At 35.8% G+C, this 24,721-nt stretch overlaps 2 protein-coding genes, 2 non-coding genes and 1 pseudogene across 6 annotated transcripts; 2 read left to right on the top strand and 3 right to left on the bottom strand.

The window, feature by feature from the left end:
* LOC121753672 overlaps positions 1–17,874 on the bottom strand; it is a 93,848-nt pseudogene extending 75,974 nt beyond the window's left edge.
* Positions 7,215–9,362, bottom strand: LOC121753676 (protein DETOXIFICATION 48-like). Its single transcript, XM_042148914.1, has 2 exons — positions 9,169–9,362; positions 7,215–9,073 (listed from the first exon to the last, which is right to left on the bottom strand). The coding sequence occupies exons 1-2, from the start codon at positions 9,307–9,309 to the stop codon at positions 7,586–7,588; spliced, it is 1,629 nt and encodes a 542-aa protein (XP_042004848.1). The 5' UTR covers positions 9,310–9,362; the 3' UTR covers positions 7,215–7,585.
* Positions 17,875–18,314: 440 nt separating the features above from the next.
* On the top strand, positions 18,315–18,405 carry LOC121756668. The gene has a single exon (XR_006041046.1). It is a non-coding gene; the product is annotated as a small nucleolar RNA snoR8a (small nucleolar RNA).
* Positions 18,406–18,629: 224 nt separating this feature from the next.
* On the top strand, positions 18,630–18,720 carry LOC121756666. The gene has a single exon (XR_006041044.1). It is a non-coding gene; the product is annotated as a small nucleolar RNA snoR8a (small nucleolar RNA).
* A 2,914-nt stretch (positions 18,721–21,634) lies between these two features.
* On the bottom strand, positions 21,635–24,198 carry LOC121753788 (growth-regulating factor 1-like). Of its 3 annotated transcripts, none has more exons than XM_042149043.1 (4): positions 23,665–24,198; positions 22,721–22,912; positions 22,381–22,603; positions 21,635–22,290 (listed from the first exon to the last, which is right to left on the bottom strand). In XM_042149043.1, exons 1-4 carry the CDS (start codon positions 23,957–23,959, stop codon positions 21,771–21,773), a joined length of 1,230 nt encoding a protein of 409 aa, XP_042004977.1. In that variant the 5' UTR covers positions 23,960–24,198; the 3' UTR covers positions 21,635–21,770. The 3 variants fall into 3 exon arrangements, with proteins under 3 accessions (XP_042004977.1, XP_042004979.1, XP_042004978.1); XM_042149045.1 differs by having other exon boundaries at positions 21,635–22,287; XM_042149044.1 differs by having other exon boundaries at positions 22,721–22,909.
* Between the last annotated feature and the right edge of the window lie 523 nt (positions 24,199–24,721).

Below are 24,721 nucleotides of genomic sequence, written 5' to 3'. Positions count from 1 at the left end.
TTCCTTATCAAGTTTTGGTCGAAGAATATTAAATTGTTAGAGATTGAAGGAGTAGGAAGGACTTCAACTGGAGAAAGGGAAGAATTTGTTTAATAAAGCCCTATCAACATTTTTTTTTCTGCGGCCGCCCTAGCCAGCCCACAAGGTAAAAACTCCATTAAATTCGGCATTTTGATCTGACGGCAATCCAATGATTTTACAACTCCACTCCAACCTTTGCATTTACTTCCTTTTCCTCCGATGGACCTCACAAGTTTCATTTTCGAAATTCATCAGTATACCTATTGTACATATAGGGTCACAACAAATTGAGACTGGCCATAAATAAAACCTATTCTAATTTATGATGATATTCCTTTGATCCCATTTGAATTGTTTCATTTGTGATGATATTCCTTTGATCTCATTAAAATAGATAATTTCAAAAGGCACATATTTTAATACAAAATTGATCAAGTGCCAACTTATACATGAAAGAAAAAATTACTAAAAATAGAATAATTTGGGGGACAGATCAAAATAGAGAAATATAGACTATTTAATGGGAGACGAGGGAATATTATAATATTAAAGTAATATGAATAAATAATAATGATAATGTATTGAGTTTCAATTAATAGTAACCTTATTCTAATAGTACTAATGTTTACTTCTTACTCCACTAAGCAACCTTCAATTATATTCTCATTCATGTGAAAACATAAAATTATTGGAGTTTCCATGATAACACTAACCGACCTTCAATCATATTCTCATTCATGTCAAAACATAAAAATTATTGGAGTTTCCATCTGCATGGATAACATATTTTTATTCATCATTCTATCTAATAAAAAGAATGTCGGATTAACTAGTTGACTAATATTACCTCCTCATTGTCAAAAGATTAAACTTTTATAGTGTTCTAAGTTAATAGTAGTATAAATCAGTTTGAGCTAAAATGTCAAATTAATGTTGATGGTTTGAATGTTTGGAAAAGTGAAAATAATTGTGACTTTCGGTGTAATAAAATCTAATTAATATAGATAAAAAATTTCATTTCCCAACATCTGTTAGTTAAGAGTTAGTGCCCTTTGCTTTCCCAATATTAATTTTATTTAAGTTAAATAATTCTGTCTTCTCAGAGGATAAGCCACTTTACCTGTCACTCTCAAGAAGTGACATGATATTGATAAGACATTAAAATGGAAATGAGTATATATGCTTCTTTGCAGTTTTTGAGTAATACTATATGATTTTGAAGTGATCAAAGTTGACTATCTATAAACTATTATTCCACCAAATGGATTGGCCAAAGTTACCACTTTTTTTATATTTAATATATCAATTATTTTAGATTCTATACTATTGTCTTTTTGAATAATTTGGAGGATAACTTTACTTTCTACTATTAAATCAGCAATTATTCTTTATTCAATCTTGTAAATATTTATATTAGGAGGGTTTGTGTTTTAATAAATTTAGTGCACCGAAAAAAATTAAAATTCAAAACAATGGAGATTAGGGCTGTCAATTTTCGTGTCGTGTTCGTGTCGGGTTCGTGTTATCCGTTAACAATACGTGTTCGTGTTCGTGTTATCCGTTAACAAATAATATTTTAATATTATTAATTCTTATTATTTTCAATTTTCAATATTTATTAAATTGACTCATAGTCTCATATGGTCATATCTCATTGAAATCATTTAAATATTTAATATCTTTCCAATACGTGTTGTTATCGTGTCCTGTTGACCCGAAGTGGTTCGTGTCGTTAATGGGTTCGTGTCGTGTTCGTGTCGTGTTCGTGTCTGAGGGTAGCGGGTCGTGTTCGTGTTCGTGTTTGAGGTTTTCTTAACAGGTCGTGTTTGTGTTTGTTGTTATCGTGTTCGTGTCGTTATCGTGTCGACACGATAACGACCTGACACGCACGATTTGTCACCCCTAATGGAGATGGATTTGGTATGGACTATGGATCATCAATGATAGTTCAATATATAAATTATTAAGTTAGGTAAATCAATATTAATGAACTTAAATGTTACAGAATTAAGCTCATTAGAAATTGAATTCAACGTTACCACTTTTCAAAATTTAAGCATCAATTATTCGTTAGTTCATCTCTCATCCAATGAGAAGAAAGGTCAATAATTCGAGCACACCTAGAAACGTGATATGGCTCGATTTACTCTACATGATCTTATGTGTTAATGAGATGTATTCTAGAATAACTACTATTACATGATCTTAGGTATTTAATTAGTCACTTGGCAAATATTTTTATTTGGTTTACTTAATTATGAATATTATACTCCGTCGGTTTCATGCTACTTGAGGCAATTCTTTTCACAGTCATTTTGAAAAAAAAGATAAGCAATAGTTAAGGTGATAAAAGAGTAAAGTAAGAAAGATAATAATATCGAGAAGAGTCTTATCTATATTATTTTCTTTTTACTTTAATTATTTATTATTACGTATTTTTTAAAGTCAGTTAAAAAAAATGCCTTAAATAACGTATGGGACGAGGAAGTACACCTCTTTAGTAAACATAATGTATGGAACTAAGCTTGAGATCCCAAATAGCCGAAATTAGACATGTCATTTGCCGACTTAAAAGTCCCTCAATGGAATTGCTTGACTAATATTATAGTATGTGTATAATTAAATTATTCTATTCCCACACTTTTTTTATCTATTAATTGAATGTGAATGGGTCATACCCTACCATTTTCATGCACCAATGGAAGATATTTAGTATCTTGCTTTTCTTTATAGTACCTTTTCTAGTGCACTATAGTTCCATTTTTTTAATTTATTTTTTATTATAATTCTAGAATAATAGTAATAACTACCATTATTTTCATTATTTTGTAATAGTCTTGGTGGGATAGTTGTTTCTATTACTATTAATGGTTAACATAATAATCATATTATTAATAGGCTTGCCAATTTAAGAAAAGTAATTATTGTTGTAATACTAAATTAACAATAGTAATAATAATAATAATCATTATTATCTTTATTATTATTTAGTTCTAGTCTTGGTGGGGGTTTGTTCTATTATTATTCATTGGTTAACATAAGGATCATATTATTAGTAGGCTTGCCGATTTAAGAAAAGCAACTATAGTTGAGTGAGGACACGTGGCAGTTCATCTTCCAATAACATACATAAAAATATAATATTATAATAATAATAATAATTTCCATGGCATATGGCACGAAATTATTTGATATTGAGCTTTGTTATATGAAGTGAAAAATTTGATAGATGGAGTATATTTTTTTTTATAAATATATATATCCCTCAGCTAGGTAGGGAGATTCCCACCTATCGAAGAAGAATACTTGCTACCATTTCTACGTTATAGTCTCATGCATTATAAGATTTGTACCATATAATAATATGCCAATCTATTCACTATCTTTTCCTTTGTCCTTTCCTTTTATTAAATTTAGTTATCTATCACCTTACAATAGTGGAATTAAGTTAAAGGGGATAATATACTTTTGTATTTCTTTTTCATGATATTGAAGCATGTACTTAATGTTGCCTACCCCCTTTTGTCCAACTTGAAAAAGGTTAAAGTTTTGTAGTATACGAGTTAGACATCTTGAGTTTGCATGACGATACACTACACTATAATTAAGAAAAATCAGGTAATAAATAAAAATCGGTTCATTGATGAATGTCTAATTGTTGAAAAAATATGAAGTTTGACCACATGTAGGTCTAGCATGTAACTTTAAAATCAACAAGAAAAATCATGAATTTTGGATTACTTCACAATTATATCACAATATAAACTTTTAGTAAAATTAAATTTGATATAATAGTCTGAAAATCATACATGGAAGTTGTCATCTAAGAATTAAACAATGTCTTATGTTCATAAAGAAAATAACTATGACAATATTCCATACCGAGTGACCGACTTTGTGCCAAATTTATTAGTATATCCGAACTTTAAATTCGGGCCACTATTTGCTTAATCTCTTAATACTACAATACTTCAAACCAAAGTTATAACCACAACATTATTACTAATGTTCCACCAAAGTAGCACACATTTAACTTTTGAGATGGGAACTTTATTAGGGTTTGATTAACTTCTCTTTCTTGCATCATAATTACTTGAATGAATAAGCGCATTACATTTTTGCTCGTTTAATTTACCTATTTATATCCTTGATGAATCAAGTGAATCCCCACTAATTTGAATATGTTGATCCATTTTTTTAATTACATCAATTATAGGAGTAGTTACAACATTATTACCAATGTTTAACCTAAAGAAGCATACACTTAACTTAATTAGACATGTAGATATTAATTTGGAAAGAGGATGAGAGAGAGAGAGAGAGAGAGAGAGAGAGAGAGAGAGAGAGAGAGAGAGAGAGAGAGAGAGAGAGAGAGAGAGAGAGAGAGAGAGAGAGAGAGAGAGAGAGGGGTGTGGGGGCCGGAAACTGGTGTGCAGAGGCACTGGTGAAATTTTTGTCAGCTGAAAATAAAACAGGCGTAATTATAGCTGGATTTTGTTTCATCAGTAGCAAACAGGCCCCCCCTCTCTCTTTCTCTTTCTCTCTCAAAGAAGAAGAAACACTCTACCAATTACATCACTTCTCACTGCATGCATGCTCTGTTGGGAATTTTGGACTCATATAAGTACATATATATATATATAAAGTCTATAGATACATGCACCTTCCTCAACTCTTCATTGCTTTTGCTTGCACTTAGTGTACTTATATGAATATATCATTATCTCAACTAGATATATATACTAGTACTACTCCCTATTTCACATGTACATTATCTGTTTTATTTGTGATGTTTGATTTTTGTGTAAACACGTTTTCAATTATGTATCCATGCATTTTTCTAAATTAATCATTTCATCATCATTATTGTGTTGTGTTGTGTTGTGCCTATATATATACGTACAATGTGCTGGATGTATATTTGTAGAGAGGGTAGTAATAGTACATGTTGTATTAAAATCACATTCTACTTATGAAGGAAAGTGGTGGAGAGAGTTAGTGTTAATTTTATAATGAAACGTGGGCGATGATTGAATGGTGTGTGGGGTCCACTTACCGAAAATGGAAAAAATTAGATAAAATTTTAAATTGCGGACATATAGAAATAGGAAAAAGAGACATTTTTTCAAACACAGATAGAGAGAGAGAGTATATGAATTACCTATATAGTGACGAAGCTAGAAATATTTGTTGAGGGGAGGGACCAAGTTAAGTAACATATGTTCAAGGAGCAAGAAGTATAAATTTTAGAATAAAATATGATATAGAATACTTTATTTTTTTAATTATAATTAATGTGTGAGTATTAAACAAACTAGGTATACTATTTTTGAAAAATATTGGGGGGCGATGGACCACACTTATTTATATGCATACCTTTGCCCCCTGTAAATATATCTTGTTCCTTTTTCTACTTTCGAATTTGTTAGATTGTTGAAAATTATATTTGCTTTTTTTGCTATGTTGATGCTACTGAAACCAAACTGCTAGCATTTGTTATTGCTAGCGGCATGTAAGTATAAACAAGTTTAATTTGGTTAAGAAAACTAATTTAATTTAGAAAAGCATCAAATCCTAAAACATAAATAATAAATTCCCGAGTAAATAAATGTATAACTTAATCTCTTAAAAAGAACTTTTATGCAATTGACACATACATATATTCATGAAAATCATCTAATTAGATTACATTATCTTCATTCATCAACTTGAATAAAAAAGAAATTAAACACCGACATATATGATCAAACATAAAGAATAAACCCACAGCTTTTGGTTATTCACCTTTCCCTAAATTAGAAATATCCTCAAGGAAAGAGCAAACATTTCTCTAATTTGAGAATATTGGATTAAAAAGATATTAAATTTAAAGCTTCCAATTAGTAAAAGAATTATAAATAATGAAAAAGAAATATGTCCACATCATTAACAACCAATTTACTTTTATTTTTTGCATTTTTCTGTTTTTTTTTTTTTTTTTTTTATTATTTTGGTAGAAAAGTAGTGACTTCTTTTCAAGTGAGCTTCTCTAAAAAATGAGTCAGATTTGTACAAAAAAAGATGCACATATTCTATGCCAAAAATGTCATAGAAGAAATTTGTAATTAAACCACCATGAAATGGAAAAGAGCAAAAGACATCAATTATTTTCATGATAAAGGTCACCTTTTTATATTATGTACTATATTCATATTTTTTATATATGTACAGTACTTATTCTTATCATACTAAAACTGAGTCCCACAAAATGTACCACAAAAATATTTGTTCGATTTACATAGACTACATGAGAGTCAATGAGCTTGGGCCTCACCATTCAATCACTTCATTCAAAAATTATTATTACTATTATTATTATTATTATTTTATTATTATTATTATTATTATTATTATTATTATTATTATTATTATTATATTATTATTATTAACCATACATATATTTATGAGGCTGGAAGACAAATGTGGTTCATCAATAGTTGCTAACAGTAGACGACAGACGAAGAACAAAAGTGAACCTCAAACTTGAAGAATTAGGACCAATGATAGTGGGGTTGATCGACCCCGATCCCATCTGGATCCGATGTTAATGTATATAGTCCATACATAACATTATATGATTATATCCCATTTGTTCATTTATTTATATATAATAAAGTGGTGAAATTGAATGTTATGATACGACAACATTAAACTAATAAAAGAACCCTATGTAGTTTGAAGAAAAATGATTATGTTTGGGGTTGGTAGTGTAATAAATGATGGAATTAGAAAGGGGAATAAATATTGTAACATTCCATTTTAGGCAGGTACATCATTCCTCTTTCCAAGCCCTTAAAATAACCGACAGCTTAACATTTTTCTCTAATTTTCTGACACTAAAATCCCACCAAGCATGCAATATAAGACTATTTACACTTCATCAACATACACAAAAACACACGCACACACGTATGCATAACCTATATAATATTGACATCTTTATTTCGAACTCGCATATTAAGAAAATTGTGTTTTTTATGAAAAATAATAAAGTCAAATAAACTTGAGCAACTTTCTCTATATAAAAAAAAGTTGGTTAAAACAAGTCGCTTATAATCTGACAGTCTAAAATGATATACACTCTACTAATAATAGAAAAAAATTATTAATTATTACAAAAAAACTTTAAGATAATTAAAAAAGGAAAGTACACATGTCTTCAAAGATCATTTAATATATGTTAAATAAAAGTGAAGGAATATGGAAATAAAACATCTCTACAATGTGAAATGGTACAAATTGAGAACGCTAGTAAATACAATCAACAACGAATTCAGTAAATAGAATCCGTATGGTCAGACACAATAAACAAGGTAGTCCCCAACACCTGAAGGTAGAGACAGCGCGACAGCTCGAAAGGCCGGAATTCTCCGAGCCGGCAAGTGGGTCGGTCCACCCGACCCCACCTGGATCCACCACTAAGTACAACCAACTCCAACCCAAGATTTTTTTCCCACTCTCCTCATCATGACGTACCTCTAATAAAACCCAAAACCAAAAAAAAATGAACCTACCCTAAATTAATTCAATGCAATGTTTGTGTATTTATGATGAGCGGATCCGTTTCAACCGCCGCGGCGGCGGTATGATCATTTCCGCAAACACTAATCACCGCCAGCTCTGCCGCGCAGACCGGCAGAATGTTATTTTGCGCGGCGGCGGTGGCAGAGGTGGAGGCAGCGAGGGCTTCCGCCCTCGCAACCTGCGCCCTCCAGTCTGTGCGCCCGAGCACGACCAGCATCAGCACGGCGCACGAGGCCTGCGCCGCGAGCAGCCCGAGCCACAGCCCCGGGAAACCACGGCGGAGCCAGAACCCCATCACGAACGCCGCCGGCATCCCGACCAGGTAAAACGAGCCCAAATTGATATTCGCCCCGACCGTCGGCCGCGCGCTGCCGCGCAGCACGCCGCAGCCGGTCGTCTGTGGGCAGTTCCCGAGCTCGCAAATCCCGGCGATCGGCAATGCCGCCGCCGTCAGCTCCAAAATTCCGGCGTCGTTCGTGAAAAGCCTCCCCCATTTTCCCCTCATCAAAATCGCGAAAACCATCGCCGCCACCCCCATCGCCGCAGCGCAGAGAAGGGCCACCGCCGCCGCGAGCCTGGCCCGCGCCGGCCGCCCGGCCCCGAGCTCGTTCCCGACTCGAATCGAAACCCCGAGGCTCAACGAAGAAGGAAAAACATAAATCAAAGATGTCGTCTGTATCAAAATCCCCATGGAAGCAATCGTCGCCTTCGGATTCGGCAGCAAACCACATAGAATTATCATGAGCTCGTACCACCACCACTCCAAACACACAGACACACACGTCGGCACGGCCAGCCCCACCAGCGCCGACCAGCCGCGCAAGCAGTCCCGGCTGGGGCCCACCCAGGAATCCTCGTAAACGCCGGAGAAGTAAACATAGGCGCAGAGCAAAACCACGAGGTTGAGATTGGTGAGCGCCATCGCCAGCGCCACTCCGGCCACCCCCATCGAGAAATACTCGACCAGGAGGTAGTTCAGAGGGACGTGGAAGAAAACAGAAGCAAACGAACAATAGCTGACAGGCAATGTGATACCCTGGCACCGGAGATAGATCCGGAGAGGGTGGAGAAACGCGAGGAAAAAGAGGTCGGGGATTGCGTAGACGATGAATGTGTGAGCCACGGACGATATCTCCTCATCCTGGTTGCACCAAAGTAGAATGGTCCTCATGTTGAGCCACATCACTGTGATGGGGACCGTGGCGGCAAGGAGGAGGAGGATGGTGCGGTGGAGAGTCAGGCCCAGGACCTTCATCTGCTTCGCACCGTAGGCTTGGCTGGCGATGGGCTCCATGCCCATCGCCAGACCAGAGATGACGGAGTAGCCGGTGATGTTGGCTACTCCGATGGACAGGGAGCCCCCGGCGAGCTCCAGCTCGCCGAGGTATCCCAGGAAGAGCATTGAGATCATGGCCCTTGAGTAGAGGATTAGCCCTGTCATGGCTGTGGGGCATGAGATTTTGCCTATCTCCTTCATTTCTTCAAGTACCTAATTTTCATCAAAAAACATTATTTTATGATCATGGTGTGTGACATGTGTTATGAATTTTCTTTTTTCTTTTTTCTTTTTGATTTTGAATGTACCTCAGACATGCTAGGCCATCGAAGAAGGTCGTCGTCAGCATTGGAATAATCAGCATCCATGGTCTTGATGGGGTTTATGAAGTGGTTTTTATTGGAGGGAGAGAGGAAGGAGGAAGGGGAAGAGGGCTTGGGATTGCACATACCTTCTTCTTTTTTTTTCTTCTTTTGTTTGTTGTTTATTTTCTTCACTACAAAATGATATAGTGCTAAAGTTTGGGAGGGGACTATAGTTGAAGCAAATAAAAAAATGGACAAATTTTTTGGTTGGTGTAGGATGTTTGGTTTTTGCAAAACTTGATGGGGGAATGCAAACATTCATTGTCTATATATACATAAACAAGAATCGATATGCTTATGATACGTGTTGGAAAATGAAGAATGCTATGAAAAAGCCACTTAGCTACAATATGTTTTTTTGGGGGTGGCTATCTCCACTTTTCATTACTTTTTTCATCGTACAAAAAATAAAAAAATTGACAATAAAAATTTTCATGGTGTTTGTGGTGAAATAAAAAATTGACGTCTGTTAGTGAGGAAATGCTCAAATTATCACTATTATAGCTAAGTAGATTAATTAAATAATGCATGAATATGATTGGTGGAAACGGCATTGTTTTGAGCCAAGAATTAGTTTTTAGGTAATCTTTCTCCTCTTTTGGGTATTTATGGTGTATGGTGGGATTTCTGTAGCTTAATCGCCTCTCTCACTAAAGATAAGAAAGAAAAACATGGAGAATAAAAAGATATATTATCTTTAATGCTAAGTGGAAAAGGGTGAATGGGATTGACAAGTAATCCAAATTCAATTCCCTCACTATAGCTAGTTGTGTTGAAGTGACATAGCATCAATATGTGGCTTATCCAGAATTTTTAATTTGGAGGCGAGTTGAGTCAAGGTGCTGATAGCTACTGACGAAAATGACTTTCCTTGTCTTTTGTTCCTTCTTTTCGTCTCTCTCCCTTTACTTTTTGTTATGGATATTGGATAAATGAGCTATTGACAGGGCAAGCGAGCTATGTGATGAGGTCTTCGGGTTTTTCAAGAGTATTCAGTAAGTAATTTTCAATTAAAATTATAAATTTATGAATTTATTCCATGTTGCTACTTTAATCAAATGACTACTTCATTTCTATATCTATGTTATTCTTCTTTGTTTGTAAGATTACTATTTTTAGAAATTTGTTAAGTTTTTGTAAATTGATTTCAGTTTTAAAGAAATGTTGTTAAGTAGATTATGAAATGTCTTCAACGTAAAATGTGTTGATTCGCAATGGAGAAGCGGGCTATGGATAAATGAGCAATGAATTGTGGATATTAGATAATTAATGAGTTGTGGATAATTGACTATTGTGAAAATTTAATTTATCCATTTACAAACAAAAAAACACACATAGTGGGAGGGGTGTTACGTTTTTTCTTCACAGTCCATGTGATGTACCGCAGTCGGAGCTGTCCATGGCCGGTTTCTCACAGCCAAACACACCTTAGCTACTTTGCCCAATTTGAGAGGCACAACTTCATCCATAAATCACTATGAGGTCCCATCTCATTTCTGGCTGTGTTTTTCTCATCTAATTAACTTCTCTTTTTATATATGTCTATATAATTTGTAGATTAATCCATATACATAATTAAATATCATGCCCTTTTGTGATAGAAATCGGTTTTAAGCTGAAATCGTAGAAATATGTATTTAAATGTTATCTGCTAAATGGTAAAGTCTGAATGGACTAAGAGTAAATAAATACATGATTGTGATCTCAAAGTCAGAATCGACTAAAAGCACATAATTTTACATATGCATAATCTTTTAGTAATGTGCGAAACCCGAATTTAACCAGATTTGGCTGACGTGCATGCTATAATCATCGCATGGAAAATGAGGGACATGATGATTACCCACCTAAGACGGAACAACCAATCTCAATCAACAAGGATGTCTTAACATCTAATTAGATTATATGAATTGAATTCCTAGTATTGGGGAGAAGCCCATGGATATCAAATGCTTCCAAAAATAAACAAAAAGGGGGTTTGCAATAAAAATGAAATTAATTAATATGGATGAGCAAGTTATGGGGTGGGGGGAAAGGGACCACTATGATTATGATATAGTATGATTTATTTAAATAATAAAAAAATTGAAAAAATTGGGTGTGTGAATATTAACCGGCAAGACTGGTTGAGAGGAAACAGAATCTCGAAATGAAATTGGTAAGTCCAAAATCCCAATCAAATAAATATTAGATATATCCATATTTAAACACAGCCAAAAACAACAAAAAATGCCTAAAACTGGGGGCCCCTCTGCCCTCGTCTGTCACAGACTCTGGCGACATGCACTTTATAATAATGCGCCTGGTTGAGCTTCTGTATATTTCCAAAACAAAGAAAAAGAAACGCAACCACTCTCAGCTCGAGAAAGTAAATACAACATGCAATTTTTCAGTAATAATTTATTTATTCTTATTTTTCATTTATTTTGGGATGGAATTATTATCAGTCCTCGAAACATCCCTGGCCTCGTGTTTCCAGCTTGAATCTTTTTTGTCCCTGTCAACAAAAAAAGATCTCCACCGGAAAAACTACCCATGTATATATGGTATGAAATAGAGAATATGGGAGCTGATTTTCATCTCAAATTGCATGGTCTAACGAAAAAGGAACACAAAAACTAAGTTTCAGGTATAGAAACAAACGTTATTCAACTTTAGTGATGTGGCGATGCTATTGGATCTCCCCATTCCTCACCTAGTTCGCCATCTTCCAGCTCCTCATGACCACTCCGTTTCGTTCCATCACGGTGATCTTTTCTGGTTTTTTTATGCCGGGTTTTCGCTGTTGTGGATTCTGGTGAATATGCATGCTGAGGGATATGGATACAGTAAAAAAAAATGTAAGATTATTGAACAGGTAACTTGTCCAAAGATATAGGTGGTCGAGGCGATTGGTGTTTACCTTTCTTGACTTTCTACGTCGCTGCCATGCCTGCGGGACTTCGTTGTCTCTCTATCTCTATCTCGTCTTTATCAGAACTCAAATCATCAGTTGGGCTCTGGTGCCGCTTCCTGTGTTTCTTCTCCTTTTCCTTTTCACGCCTTTTGTCAACTTTGTATCCATGAGTTTCCATTGAATCCACATTTCAGTCTCTTCATCCTTTCTTGAAATATCTTTCTCCTTTTCTCTTTCGCGATCCCTATCTTTGTCTTTTCTTTCTTTATCTTTTCTCTTCTCCTCCGGCTCTTTCTCCTTTTTCGTCTACAAAGAAGCACATACATGTATTGGAAATCCATCAAAGTTTTCGATAATTAATTGGAAATTCCAGACAATGTTCCAGTTGGATTTTCATTACCTTTTCTTCCTCTCGCTTTCGCTCCTTTTCCTTCGCTCTCTCTTGTAAACGAGAGACATATTCATCAAATACTTCTCTGCAGAAGTCTCTTCTCCAATGGACCTAGAAAACACATGACAAAAAATCGATTGAAGAAAATAATTAGCATGCATTTTATTAAACCTCGATTCAGATGCAGGCATTTCGAAACCAATTAAGAGAAGTTCACCGGTATCTCTGAGCTTTCCTCGATTAGTGGCTTGCATTCCTCCCACGTGGATAGCACGTTTAATTCCTAAGATGAAGTAAAGAAAATGTGAGATTGAGCTAAACTATCAAACACATCCTTCCACCCTCAAGTACATCTAACGTACCTTTATGCTGCTCAATTTATCAGTTAAATCTTTGGCTAGAAGTTTACGTTTCTTAACCTCTTTCTCTTCTTTCTCTTTAGCTCGATCAATTAGATCTTCGTATACTAGGCTGCAATTTCACATGGACACAATTAGAAATCTCAAATTTGGGCATTTGGCACAGCCGCACATGGAGAAAAAAACTATCAAATCGAAACTTAACGAAACTTAAATTCTTGAGGAGAATAGAACGACAAGCAGACACGTATTCATACACAACACACACGGAATGGAGGCATTAGCTAATTCAATCAGAATTTAGTACAAGCGTGATTAAGAATTCAGATCTCACATTCTATAGCAAAAAACAAGTAGACAGACAAGTTATCTATCAATGGCGAAAAATGATTGTGAAACCTATGTAAGGAAAACGAGTAGTGAAAAAACTGATACCTGCAAATTAATGTCAGATATGGAAGAAAGCAGCAGTATATCCCAAAGAGGACTTAAAGTCTTCAAATGTCCATGTTGAAGCAACGGTGATCTAAAATGGAGAAAAGTAATAGATTAAGGTTCAACTATCAACACAACAGTAGACTGAAGGAAGGTAATGGAATGGAAGTCACAGAATCCACCTTTTCCTGCTTCAAAACATCCTTTATACTTGGGTTTTGTCTTCATCATACTTGCACACAAGTAAAAGCACGAACAGAATACATGGTTGTTAGCCACGAATTGAAGCATCGACAATAGCAAGAGAAGAAACACGAGGATGCTCAGGTTGAGAAACAGGATGTCCTTCTAAGTTCACGAACTAGTTAACCACACAACTAGTTTGCAGCCTAGCAAAAATAGGTCTAAGTACCTTGTTCTCTAATTCTTCGTTAGATCCTCGAACAAATTCTTTGGGTGTGGAACCACTAGTGTTTGATGCAACTGCTCATAAGCTTTCAGAATCCTTGACCTGTGTTGATGATGGTAGCATAAAATGATAAACATAATACTCGAGAATATGAAAGCATAAGGTAAATAAACATTAAACCAAAACAGAAACCAAAGGACTAATATATTATCGCAAAGATATGTTAATATCTCCGATTAGATATAAAGCTAATAATGTACCTTACGACAATAATCCGGCCAGAATGTTTTTGCAGTAATAGTGCCAGCAGCAATATGCTCTTCCAACATCTTGCGAAATGCATCACGGTTCTTACGCTCAGCTCGTTTCAGTTGTTCCTTGATTTTCAAAAATTAATCAGAATCAAAGCAATCAGAGCAGGAGAGGCTGAAACAAAGCATATCCCTAGAAGTACCTTTTGTCTCTTCTTCTGCTCTTCCTCCTCCTCCTCCTCCTCCAAATCACGAATATAATCCTGTAGCAGTAACATGCAGTCATTGCTGTAGGTCCAGATGCATCATGCATATCATATAGACAATAAGGACCCTATAAATAGAACAATGCCTTATCATCAATGATAACTCACCTGAAAGATATCAAGCCGGTCTAGTTTATCTAGGCACGTACACCGTTCATCATCTTCCAGAAGATCTTGAACCTTCCGCCAATGGCTATCCACCTGACATTTAAAAAAAAATTTACTTGAATGTGTTAGAATGCATGACGGGTGAAAAGGTGAAAAGTTAATGAACAAACGAAGCAAAGATACCTTGATATAATCACATGATTCTAGGAATTGCCTAAACTCCAGCCTATTCCGACGACTCTCCTCTTGAGCCTTGCCTTCTCCTGGAACACAAAGCCATGCACATACATATAGAACTCAAGCAAAGGCCATTGCAGATGAAACTGTCATTACAGCTCATGTAACATGTGATTAGAATTGGATTAAAACCTCAATGCCACATACAACTCAACCATGCAGCTTTCCATTGATTTATTCATAAGCAGGCAACATGTAGATGATGTGTTCTGCACAACTCACCTCACGCAGGTTAAATCAAACATCTGATTAGGATTACATCCTCAAAGTGTATTATCCATACAAAAAATATAATCTCAAATATAAAGCCCACAGGAATACTTAAATTGAAATCCATGATTCATTCACACAAAACAAGAGTTCTAGACTCTTAACCAATGAACGAATTCATACATCACATAAAGCTGAACATGATTTAGCCTGATAACCATACATATCCAGGTCACTGTATAAGATTGACCTATAAATAATTTAAAATCTATTACTACTATGCTAACATGAAGGAAATCGTGAACTCTAATACTAGTAATAATTCACATTGGTAGCTACAGTGTATTCTAAAGTATTACATCAATAATTTGAAGATATAATAGGATGCAACTATGTAAGCTTAGTATTTCCCAAAACTCAAAGGACAATATGATCTATTGCATACCTTTTTCTGAAGGTCCACCAAATAGTTTCTAAAGAGATCCTCACGATCCACTTCTAGGTCAACAGCCTTGAACCGTTTATCATCTTCAAACATTGTCAGTGCTTTGCTGGTTGTTTTAGAAGTTAGAAAAAAAATTCCGGAATAAAAGTTGAGCAATAAAAAATTAGGAAGTGTTAACAACCTCCAACGTGTAGATGATGTGAGTTCTTCAGATTCCTAAGGCAAAAACACACACTAAATAAGTCTCTTATAATGCATACTGCAAACCAAGAACAGCAGTATACTCAATGAGAAACATGTCCATGGGTGAGGAACAGTGATAGGAACCAAAGCAAGAACCAAGGGTTATATTCTGAAGACGAGAAAGAAATTATTTCAAGCTGACATGTGTAAGATTGTCAAAAGATGTATAGTGAAAATCAAACACATATGGAGAAATATGGAACAGAAGTATTGAACAAATAGAGATCCTTACTTCCAACATCTTCACAAAATCCTCCTTTGCTTTTCTTTGCCTGTGACGTCTATCCTCGGCCTCTATCTTTTTCCTTTGCATTAAGTACTAAAAAAACAATGCAAGTACAAATATCAAAGATAAACAGACAAAAATAAATTATATCTACAATAAGCAGGAACACATGAATAAAATATTATAAACATATTCATGTATTTACCTCATTGAATGCTTGCTTTTTTTCACCAAGTGTTTTCAAAGCACCATATCTTTTGTCATTAATTATCACCCTCATAGCCTGATACAGCGTTGATATCAATATGTAACAAGTTCAAAGCAATTATAGATGAACAGAGAAGAAGATTCAATTTACCTGGTCCCAGGTCCAATTGGCTTCCACATTTGCAGACTCTAATAGTGTTTTAAACGCATTTTTTGCCTCCTGAAGAGGCAATTACCATTAATCATTGTTTATGGCAGTAATAATTGACTAAGCATTATAAAGTCAGTATCTACACACCCTAAAAAAAGAAAGTACCTGCTTCGTAGCATATAAGAAAGGTTCATCCTCCGTAGTTTTCTCTTCAACTGGTGCTGCATTCATTTTCCCTGCAACAGCAGTTTCTCTTTTCTTCTCCTAAAAATAGCCATGAAACGATTATAGCACAGAGTATGAGAAACAGTTTGCAAATAAATGCCTTAATAAACAAGTCTTACTTCTCCATCCGGGACTGAAACCCCGGCCGGTGGACTTGACCCCACTTGTAATGAAGGATTTTCCAAGCTGATCCTGAAATATTTTCAAGCAGAAACCAGTAAGGCCTTTAAGCAATCTGGACTGAGTTCATTAAAACAACTTCATATATTGGCATTAACCTGGAGCTCGGCAATTTAATTGGAACATCAGAAGGGGAGGAAGCCACTGTGTCTGTCATTGACACTCCGGTTGCACTTGCAACAGGTGTTTGAGCTCTTGGTTCAGAGAACATCATAATAGGAGATTTAACATCAGAAGCAACTGGAGCAGCTGGAACAGGACTTAAAACAACTCCAGCTCCTATTGATGTAGTGGAGCTTGCCAAGCTGTCCGTAGCAGGTGGTTGTTCAACTGAAGCGCCACTGACTGTAGGTGGTGCAGAGATAGCATTCACTTCCGGGTGTGATGCCTCAGCAGCAGCTTTTTCTGCCTGTTCTCAAGCCAACTGGAGGCACAAGTCTGAAAATTAGTCCAACACAAGGAAAATCAATATAAAAGAACTCTTTCCCAAACAAACCTTCAATTCATCGGGTATCGTCCATTTTGATTGCTTAGTCTCCTTGTTGTAATAATACCTTAAGGAAAATTGAGGTGGTTGACCTTGACCTTGAGGCATCCCCATATTTTGTGGAGACATAAGCTGTTGTCCATGTTGTGCCAGTGTGGCAGGATGGAACTGCAGCATACATATATGCCAATAATGCAACCACCATGAGATTTACATATCTCACTAGAAGAAACAATATAACAAAATAATCTTCTTCATTCAATATATGTTGGAATTACATACTTGCATAGGATATGGAGGAGCAAAATTCTGAGGAGCCACTGATTCAGATGCAGGATGTGACCAATGTGGCTGTCGATGAAAACAAGCGTTCGAAAAGATCGATATCACAAATTGATTTAAAAATGAACTCTAAACTGCCTATAATCAAACCTCAAAGCTAAATAATCGAGCTAGAATGATATACCAAATTATACTCACTAACAAAAGTCAGAATATCTCTCTAGTAGCTACCGGAATATACAAACGATTAACACAATTGCATTACTATCCCAAATTCAACAAAAAAAATCCAATCTTTCTAAGATGAACTAAAACATAACCTTTCCAAAATACAAAATAAATAAATTGCTCTGAAAATCTACCTGTGAACCAGATGGTGGCGGGTTACTTGCCATGCTTGCAGCAAGTAAGCTCAGATCATCTCAATTGCACTGCAAAATGCCAAGTGCTGTAAGAATTATACTCCAATAGTTCCAAAAGCACACATTTTTCAATTTTTGAAATATTGAATTCAAGCTCAAGTCTTTGTGGATTAGGAAAAAGGTAGAGAAACGAATAGATTTACCGTAGCTGAGCTCAGAAGAAGATCTCGTGAAGAAGAAGAAGAAGAAGAAGAAATGATTTTAGGGATTTTTCGATTTTTTTCTAAGTTTAGTTTGTTTCTTAACAAATTTTCAAATGAGATTAGTTGATTTTATTTAAAAAAATTAATCGCAAAAATAACGTCCCAAAAAAATACGAGTCCTGTTTATCGGGCCGTCGAATTATGCTTATATAAATGGGCTTTAACCAAAAGATATGACATTAATGGGCTAACAATAAAGCCCAAAGAAGAATTTCTGTCTCTCAAAATTGGGCGAGATTCGCGAGATATGGAGGCGATGAAGAACATCTAGGGTTTTGAAAAATATTTTTTAATCCTTTATTTAAACGCCACACCGCCTCTTCTTCAGAATCACTCATCGACAGAGCTCAGCTCCCATCTCTGGATTGAGTTATTTATTTATATTTTCAGTGCGAAATCTTTCTTAATTTTCCAATTATTGTTGAATTTGAAATCGAAACAGCTGGGAATTAGGATGTGGTTGCGATGATTGTAAAACAATTCCTCGTACTGATTGCTGTTACGCAGCTTGACAGACTCATTTTACACCCATAGAATATGAGCAATCTCTATTTTCCAGCTTCTCGTTTCCTTTTATTATTCGATTTTTTAATTTTATTATTGTTTTTGGATCTGTGCGTTATTGCCTTTCAAAATGTTACCGTCATCGTTGAATTTGTTATTGTTCAATTGATGAAATCATAATATTTCAGCTGTATTGGCAATGCGAATTCTCTATTGATTGTTTAAATTTTTGTTGAATCCGGAATCGTAATTGGTGGCGATTAGAGTGTGGTTGCGATGATTGTAAAACAATTCCTCGTACTGAATGCTGTTTCCGCAGCTTGATAGACTCATTTTACACCCATAGAATATGAGCTCCCACCTCTAATTTTCATTTGTTCGTTTACTTTTTTTATTTGATTTTAGTATTGTTTTTGGTTCAAGATGCTTTTGCCTTTCAATATGTAATTTGGTAGTTCACGGTTGCTCAATTGATGAAATCAGAATATATCTGAAAAATTACTGTCAAGTTTCAATTTTTAGGTCAACATTTCTGTGCTGATCTATGCAGTATTGCAAATCACTAATTGCCAGTTTTCTGAAATTTGTATTGCCTGGATAAATTGATGAAGTTTTATCATAACAAAGTTGGATTTAAACATATGGAAACTGTCATAATTACTTGTCAGTACTAATTTCAATATTTATGTAACTTCAGTAATCATGACTTTTTGTGATTTTGAAAAGTCCACTAAGATCACCTTCTGTTTTAACATCAATCTATCAAGAATTGATTGAAATTTCAGCAGCTTCAATGCTTTTGCTGTGTTAAGTACTTTATTAGGTAGAGTACTGTTTTAATGATTATGCTGTTGCCTGTGAATTTGCTTAAAATATTACTGCAGTTTGATGCTAAATCTGTTTGATTAAAAACTGTTTTTAAATAAAGAAACTGCCTTTGTTTTACTCTTCTTAATCAGTGTATTTTGAAGGAGTTGGCCACATTTGTAATATAGCAAAGTAGACACATTGTTTGCTGTATGTTTGGCCTCTCCTCATATTGAGTTTTGGTGGTGTTTTAAAGCCTGAATTTCATTACAAATATAACCAGAAATTTGGGTTACGCACACCTCCATATTCCAGAAAATGGTTCTTGTCCTTTTGATTCCTAAATTTCATTCTTTAACCTTCTTTTTGTTATGACCTCACATTTTGTAAGTATATTGATCTTTGATGATGCCACAGGCTTTTCAAAAGCTTGCCATTGTGAAGAATATGTACTGCCTTATCCATGTTGCTTATATTTCTTGTTATCCTAACATTTGTTTGGATGGGTACTTTCATGTCTTCTCTTTTGCTGTTTCAGTGGACTCGATCTGTTACCTTCGAACCTGCTCTTTGATATTTTCCCGAATATGCTGGAGAATGGCTTCCTTTTTGTTGAATAGATTCTTACTTCGTAGGGGTGGCTCAGAGTGAATTTGTTCTCTTGTGTTTTATTATCTGAATATAGAGATACCATAGGCTTAGATTTTACTATAGTGTTGGAAAAATGATTGGGTCTTGAGCTTTTGTTTATTGTTAATAAATTGGATCATGTTTGTCAATTTATAAGATAGTACTCCCATTTTTTTTTGCATGTGTTTTGTAAAAATCATAATGAATAGTTAAAGTGGAGGGAGAGTAAATTAAGAGAGAATAATATTGAAGAGACTCTTTTCAACATTATTCTTTCTATTACTTTACTTTTTCCTTTACTTTAACTATTTATTATAAATTAAGAGAGATAATAATACAGAAGAGACTCTCTTCAATATTATTCTTTCTTTACGTTTTCCTCTACTTTAACTATTTATTATGATTTTAACAAAACACCTATGAAACACAAAAATGGGTCATCTTAACTGGGACGGAGGCAGTATATCTTCTATTCTCTTTAAATAGCAACTGCTTAATGCCAGTTCTCCAGTATCGTAATATGCCTAATAGAATGCTACAATTTCTACTATAAATATTTAAACCAATCATGCTTTAGTAATTACTATCCAAATCTGGTCATGCCTAATTTTATCAAAATACTGTTGTTTTTAGTCAATTGTTCATTTTCTAGGTAGAGACTAGAGTTTAATGGTGAAATTGGGATTTTGTGTTTGGTCAGAGTCTCAATAGAAGATTGAATTTGTACAATTATAATATCCAACACAAATTTCCATCTGCAAGAACCAACTAGCTTAGGTAACTATCTAATGTGTTCTACTATGGTCGAGTAGGATGTCAATTTATACTTACAAATTAGTCAAGAACGACAAGCTTCATAAATATGACTCGTGCTCCTTTAGGCTCTTTAAATTCAGCTATTAAACTCGCAACATTTATGTAATTTTCTTCATTCAAATTATCTACCATGGTGAAGTCACATTTATTCTTATTGAAGAGTAAAAGAAAAGTCTTAAAATGGACCACACGAGACTAAAGCAATTAAAAGAAAGATTTCCCAAGCATCCAAAAAGATTTTCATGGTCCAAACCTTTATCTACTACGGGCAAAATCAAACTTAAATTTTTTTTTTAATCAAAAATGTCCATTGTGGGCGGGATGTTTAGGGAGACCTCCAACCCGTAAATAAGATCAAAATGTAATGTTTCAAAAACATGATATTAGCTCAAAAGTGACTAAGATCTAAACAAGAACACGATTATGCAAAGTAGAGGTCCCACAAGTCGAGATCCTATGTACTATCAAGTGGAAAAGGGATGACTAGATACATAAGAGGAAGAAACGAAAAATTATCAAAACCAACCACCAAAGAGGATAGATCAACCCACATCTCAACGTCGGAAACGGAAGTTAGGATATCCCAGCTGGTCCATCGTTAATTGCCAGTAAATCCACGAACTATAAATGAATTTTTGGTTTTTCGATAATCTATAAATTTTGTACGAAATACACGAACTTTGAATATTTAAAGTATTACCCCGATTTTAAATTCCACAAAAAATTAACTAATGTAGCATCATCTTAAACATATAAGTATCATAGAAGATTCAATTTTGAATTCTTTTTCTTTCAAACAGATTAAAAATTTAAATTTTAACCCATTTGATTTGGCCTTGCAACAATTTAGTGAGTACTACCTCTGAAAAAGTCAAGAAGCCTTTAATTGCAATATAAATACTAAACAGTGAAAAGATATGTTATTAGATGCCCCCACCAACAACAAATCACAACCACAAAACAAGCATGCTCCCCTCCAACCAACCTATAACAAAATCATGATATCTCAAACTCAAAAATCCCACCAAACAAGAAGCCTATTTAGATAACTATAAATCAAAGAGTACCACACAAAATATGCTTATAAGTTTCAACTAATACAACATATATCTAGCACTATTACAAGTGAATTGATTGTGTGAGCAATTCTTGTTCTTAGAGCAGTGATGGATAAGCTGAGACGTCGTGCGGCGGGCTGCCCGCCACGCTGCTGTTGGAGAGGGACGCGAAGGCGCCCCTCTGCAAGACTCCCGTGGGAGACGCGTCCAGCCGGGGACTGTCCCATCTCTCGATGAGGTTGAGCTGTTTCGCGTCGCTAGTGGTTGTTGTTGTCGTGTTGTGGAGGACCTCCCCGAGAGGCCCTCCAATGGCACTGGGCTCCCATGAGATGGGAGCCCAGTTGTTACTGCTCGGGCGGTTGCCCAAGCCTAGCCCCATCTCAAGCTCCCGAGATAGTCCTGATCTCGGGGGTGAGGATGCCATGGATATTGAGAGTTGTGTCCGGTCCACGTCGCGGTCGGGCTGGTCCATGAACTGCCGGAGCTCGCTCCGGTTTAAGGGGTTCACGAGCGAGTCGGAACACACGAGGCCGAACTCGTTCCCCTCCCAATCTTGGTGTTGGGAGTCTTTGGGTTTGGTTTTGGAGAGAGAGGTGGTGTTCTCAACAATACTTCTGCTGAGCGAGGGAAATGTTATGTACAAGTTGTGTTAGTGGCGGACGCAGAAAAAAATATTTTAAATTTTGAGTTTGTTGAGATTTTCACACCTAGCAACTGTTGGCTTCGCGGTGGTGGTGTTGGAGGCGATGGCGGATTGGGCTTCCACAGGCTTTCTTGAACGGTGGCGGCCTCGGTTCATGTGGCGCTCGCAGTACTTCTGGTCCACGACCGCGTCCCGCGAGCACCGCCACTTCTTCCCATCGGTTCTCCGGCACCGACCCGGCTCTGGGTCGGTGCTAGAGTATCCCAAATGGAAACCATTCCATCCCACTACCCATATCAACAGTTAGTTAGTTTATTAAAATCACACAACATTTGACCTCAGGCATTAACTACTGAACAAAAGGTAACAAACTTAAGAGAGAGAGAGAGAGAAGGGAAGCTTACAAGGATTGGATCTGAGGGAAGAGAAACCAACAACTTCAAAGGCTTTTCTAATGGGATTGAGAAGATAAGAAGGAATGGGAACATTGGCAGTGATGTATTTGTAGATCAAGGCTTGATGCTCTAACTCCATCCATTGTGATGGAGTGAATGGCCCCCTCACACCATGCTGCATGCTTCCACCATTCATCCCTACTACACACACAACACACACTTCAAAAGGTGCAATTACATCCAACATAATCACTTAATAAAACTAAAAAACAAAAATCTTGAACACATTTACTTTGTGGTGGTGTAACATATTGTCCTAAAATAAACCACAGTCTCAAACATCACAACTTCTTCTTTTCTTTAGTGAAAGAGATAGAGAAACAAATAGTGCCTCCAAAAATAGGGAGGATAAGATGGTGTACTTCCAAGAAAGATTTCACAACCACAAAAAAAACAAACTATACCAGAGATGAATTCTTCAAAAAAACAATAACAACCCAAAAACCATACTAGAAAAAAAAAAAGGTAAGATCTTTACAAACCACCATTTCAAATTTCCTCAACTTCACATGAAAGAAACTAAAAATCCCATCTTTCCTTAATAAAACTAAAAAAATCTTGAATCCCTTTGTTTTGTGGTGGTGTAACATTATGTCCTAAAACAAACCACAGTTCCAAACATCACAACTTCTTTTCTTTATCCTTTTCTTCTCCAACAGTGAGAGAGTGAGAGAAACAAACAGTGCCGCCAAAAATAGAGTTGATAAGATGATGACACAAAGCATATTTCCATATAAAAAAAAACTAAACCAAAGATGAATTCTTCCATAAAAAAAACAAACCCAACAACCATACTAGCAAAAAGATAAGATCTTGACAAACCCCATTTCAAATTTGCTCCTACTTTTCATGCAACAAGAATGAAAAAAAAAAGATAAAAATCCAATCTTTACCTGCATTTCTAGCAAATGCATTGGATGAGTAGTGATAGTAAGGCAATGTGAGAGGCTGTGGGTTTGGGGAAGAGAAGCTGAGCATCTCTGCAGAGGAGAGACCACAGCCGTTGGATCTCTGCAGTGAACCCTCACCGCAAGATGAGTTCTTGGACATCTTAAACTCCCTTAAATCATCCTCATTTATTGCTCTGTCTTGCTTGAGAAACCCGAATCCGTGGCAGTATTTGGGCTTGTCGGCGTCGCCATTTTGCAAGGAGAAGGCTGTGTCGGAGGGGAGGAGGGCGAAATCCATGGAGAGAGAGTGGGAGAGAAAGAGAGAGGGGATTTAGGAGGGGGGAGAGACAGGGAGAAGCATCTTGTGTTTCTTTGCTTTGCTATCTATGTTTGTGGGTTTGGGCAGAGTTGAAAAGTGAGAATGAAGTTGTGCTTGTTTTGGGAGTTTGATGTTTGTCAAAGGAAAAATTATTGGAGAGAGAGGAAAGAGAGAGAGAGGGGGAGAGCTGTCTGAGAGGTTTGTGGCAAAAACTTGACTAGTTGTTGGTTGCTAGGATGGAGGGCTTCTTTATATACACACATTATAAAGTAAGTGTGTGTGTGTGTGTGTGTGTGTGTGTGTGTGTGTGTGTGTGGACATAAATACTTTTGAAAATAATTGGAGTATAAAGTGTGTTTTTTTAGAAATGGGAAAAAAATAGTCCTACATGTATGTTTGAGAATAAGCTTTTTATGCACTCATGCACAATTCAAAATTGGTAATTTGTTATACTTATTCATTAGATTACGAACTTAATCTCTATTAGATGTGATTAAAATCGTATATAGATGTAATATAAAACACTGAGTCATTAAATTAAACGACAGTGGTGGTGCAATGCCCTGCGCCAAGGCTTGCCGAGAATAGGGATGCACCACAAGACTATCATTTACGAAAGGTTATTGATTTAATCAATTCCGCCTAAATATGATGTAATGTGTTTCTCTGTTTATGTGATATTATAGTTCTCTTGTCTATAAATATCATGTAGTAATACTTTAATTATCAATCACATAGTAT

The sequence above is a fragment of the Salvia splendens genome, chromosome 11, assembly GCF_004379255.2.
Source record: "Salvia splendens isolate huo1 chromosome 11, SspV2, whole genome shotgun sequence".
NCBI classification, from domain to species: domain Eukaryota; kingdom Viridiplantae; phylum Streptophyta; class Magnoliopsida; order Lamiales; family Lamiaceae; genus Salvia; species Salvia splendens.
Note: the sequence above shows the minus strand (reverse complement) of the source record. Positions and strands in the feature narration are given on the sequence as shown.

Bases quoted from the DNA above. Each gene is read 5' to 3' on its own strand.
- LOC121753676 (XM_042148914.1), bottom strand. From the start codon at position 9,309: ATGTGCAATCCCAAGCCCTCTTCCCCTTCCTCCTTCCTCTCTCCCTCC. The intron at 9,074-9,168 runs GTACATTCAAAA...GATGAAAATTAG, and splicing joins GATGGCCTAGCATGTCTGAG to GTACTTGAAGAAATGAAGGA.
- LOC121753788 (XM_042149043.1), bottom strand. From the start codon at position 23,959: ATGGATTTCGCCCTCCTCCCCTCCGACACAGCCTTCTCCTTGCAAAAT. The intron at 22,913-23,664 runs GTAAAGATTGGA...TTGTGTGTGTAG, and splicing joins TGCATTTGCTAGAAATGCAG to TAGGGATGAATGGTGGAAGC. The intron at 22,604-22,720 runs GTAAGCTTCCCT...TGATATGGGTAG, and splicing joins TTCCCTCAGATCCAATCCTT to TGGGATGGAATGGTTTCCAT.